The sequence below is a fragment of the Phyllopteryx taeniolatus genome, unplaced genomic scaffold, assembly GCF_024500385.1.
Source record: "Phyllopteryx taeniolatus isolate TA_2022b unplaced genomic scaffold, UOR_Ptae_1.2 contig_27, whole genome shotgun sequence".
Taxonomy (NCBI): Eukaryota; Metazoa; Chordata; class Actinopteri; order Syngnathiformes; family Syngnathidae; genus Phyllopteryx; species Phyllopteryx taeniolatus.
This window is the reverse complement of record NW_026903195.1, coordinates 5,944-8,271: the sequence shown is the minus strand read 5'-3', so window position 1 is coordinate 8,271 and position 2,328 is coordinate 5,944. Positions and strand designations below refer to the sequence as shown.

Sequence of the window (2,328 nt, the reverse complement as noted above, 5' to 3'; positions counted from 1 at the left end):
GTTCTGACTTGAAATTGCTCGCGTTCAGGGAAGCTCATCGGCTTGGACTACCTGTACGCCCAGACCGGCGCCGCACTCCATCCGGACCCTGGTCGTGACAAGAAGGGGGAGGATGAGGAACCGACTGCTTGGATGGACAAGGTGGCGGAGGAAGAGGAGGAGGAGGAGGAGGAGGAGGAGGAGGAGGAGGAGGACAAGGAGGAGGAGGAGGAGGAGGAGGAGGACGGGGCGGTCGACGTGGAAGAGCCGGACGAAGGAGACCCGGAGTTCATGGCCTTGTCTGAGTCTATGATGGAGTGCCAGGACAGGGACAGGGACAGGGACAGGACTGCTGCGCCTCCACCACCTCCAGATGCCCACGTAGAGGATGGAGGCCTCTCCATCCATTTGTCTTTTTTGCTGAAGTAGCCAGTTTGACCAAAAGCCGCCCGTTTGACGCAGGACGTCCTCGGACCAGACGGACGCACAGGCTACCAGCACGTCTGTCGCCTGGCGTCGGCGCTGGTGAAGCTGCGTCTGTGTCCCTTTGTCACTCAGTCTCAGGTGGCCAACATCAGGGATCTGTGGCTGAAGCTGGACTCCAGGGACAAGGCCCCCCTTGCCCTTCCCATGCGGCACAAGGACAGGTTGTCCAAGGGCCGCTTCAAGACCTCGGCCAGAAATCGCCACTCGACGGGCGTGGACAGTGCCAAACGGTACGTGCGGTTTGTCCTGTAAGGTATGTGAGATGTTTCCAGGCTGGCAACTCATGTGGCAGCGTTTTCTGTGGATAGTCTCGCCATCGGAAAGGGCACGGAGGTGGCGCACTTCCCGAGTGTGAGCAGGTTGATGGAGGCCATTTTCATCGAGCTGTGCCACATCCACGCTCAGGGGCACAGCCTGGCCGGAATCCGGATGAGCCGATGGGGGCTAGTGATGCGTGACTTCGGGCGCATCAAACAGATCTGCAGGTCTGTGCAGCTGCTGACCGCCGCTGCGATCCAGCTGGTGGAGGTCAATCAACGGACCCTTTCACAGTGGTAAGACTCGCTCACTTGCACGCATCCGAGCCTGTATATTTTGTGCATTTTTATTTTGCCTTTTATTTATTTATTTTAATAGGTACAACTGGAGAAGCAAGGAGGAACTGGCCAGGGGCCTGTGCGTAGTGCTTCCAGCGCCCACCGCAGACCAGGTCGCAGCAGAGGCACTCCCACCGTCCAAGCCTTTACTGGAGAAGGCGGTGCAGCCCAGTAAAGGCCTGGAATACCACCACCCGAACGACACCTCTGGTCTGGCAGTCACTCACAGAGGGCCTGTCCTGCCAGAGCTTTTTGCAGCGTGTGTGTCCGCTTCATCCTCCTCCTCCTCCGCCGCCGCCGCTGCTGCTGCATCCGCTTCGCCCTGCTCCGCCACTGTGTCCGCTTCGTCCTCCTCCGCTGCTGCTGCTGCTGCTGTGTCTGCTTCGTCTGCTGTGTCCGCTTCGTCCTCGTCCGCTGGGCTTTGCCACTCCAAGTGTCAGCACCCCCCCTGGCAGCAGTGGTGGTCCCAAAAGGAGAAATGCGACTCAACATACATGCAAGCTCTGTGGAAACCCCAAGTCCAAAGCATTTGGCCACAGCTGTTACAGGAACGAGCACTTTTGCTCTCAGTCGGCAGGGCGTTCGGTGGAAGACTGGCTCGCTGAGAAGAAGAGGGACGAGGCACAATCAAAGGTAATGCTGGAGACAACATCTGCGTATGCGTCTTTCAGTCGTCATCCCTTTCCATGCATCCTCTCATTTTTCTCTTTCTTCTCACATGCAGACCCAACATTGGCCCGTACGCCATCTGCTGCCTCAACCTCCCAACAATCCCCCCTGTGCCTGTGTCACGTCAAAGTTGCCGGTGCCGGTAGCAAGGGGATGGGAGAGTTGAATCTAAATTTCATTAAGGAAGACCCTACCCGGGTTCTTCCTAAAGTGACACTATGCTCTCCAGATCAAGAAATTCATACACCTGTATTTATTGACTTTGAACCTGACTTGTCTCAAGTGCCCACCTGTTACCATGACATTAAAGACGTTTTTTCCAAGTCCAAGGCCAAATCCCTTCCACCCCACAGACCTTATGACTGCTGTTGACTTGCTGCCTGGAACCACACCCCCACGAGGGAGGTTGTTCTCTCTGTCAGGGCCGGAACACAAGGCCATGAAGGAGTATGTGGAAGAATCACTGGCAGCCGGGATCATTCGCCCATCTTCATCCCCTGCGGGAACAGGATTTTTCTTTGTGCACAAAAAGGACAAGACCCTGCGACCCTGTATCGATTACCGGGGTCTCACCGAGATAACTGTAAAAAAACAGGGA

General features: G+C 56.4%; 1 protein-coding gene across 1 annotated transcript; it reads left to right on the top strand.

Moving 5' to 3' along the window:
- The first annotated feature begins 229 nt into the window (after window positions 1–229).
- On the top strand, window positions 230–1,688 carry LOC133473513 (uncharacterized). The gene is made up of 3 exons (XM_061765183.1): window positions 230–695; window positions 774–1,019; window positions 1,102–1,688. Exons 1-3 carry the CDS (start codon window positions 610–612, stop codon window positions 1,664–1,666), a joined length of 897 nt encoding a protein of 298 aa, XP_061621167.1. The 5' UTR covers window positions 230–609; the 3' UTR covers window positions 1,667–1,688.
- Window positions 1,689–2,328: the final 640 nt, after the last annotated feature.

Bases quoted from the DNA above. Each gene is read 5' to 3' on its own strand.
- LOC133473513 (XM_061765183.1), top strand. From the start codon at position 610: ATGCGGCACAAGGACAGGTTGTCCAAGGGCCGCTTCAAGACCTCGGCC. The intron at 696-773 runs GTACGTGCGGTT...TTCTGTGGATAG, and splicing joins GGCGTGGACAGTGCCAAACG to TCTCGCCATCGGAAAGGGCA. The intron at 1,020-1,101 runs GTAAGACTCGCT...TTATTTTAATAG, and splicing joins CAACGGACCCTTTCACAGTG to GTACAACTGGAGAAGCAAGG.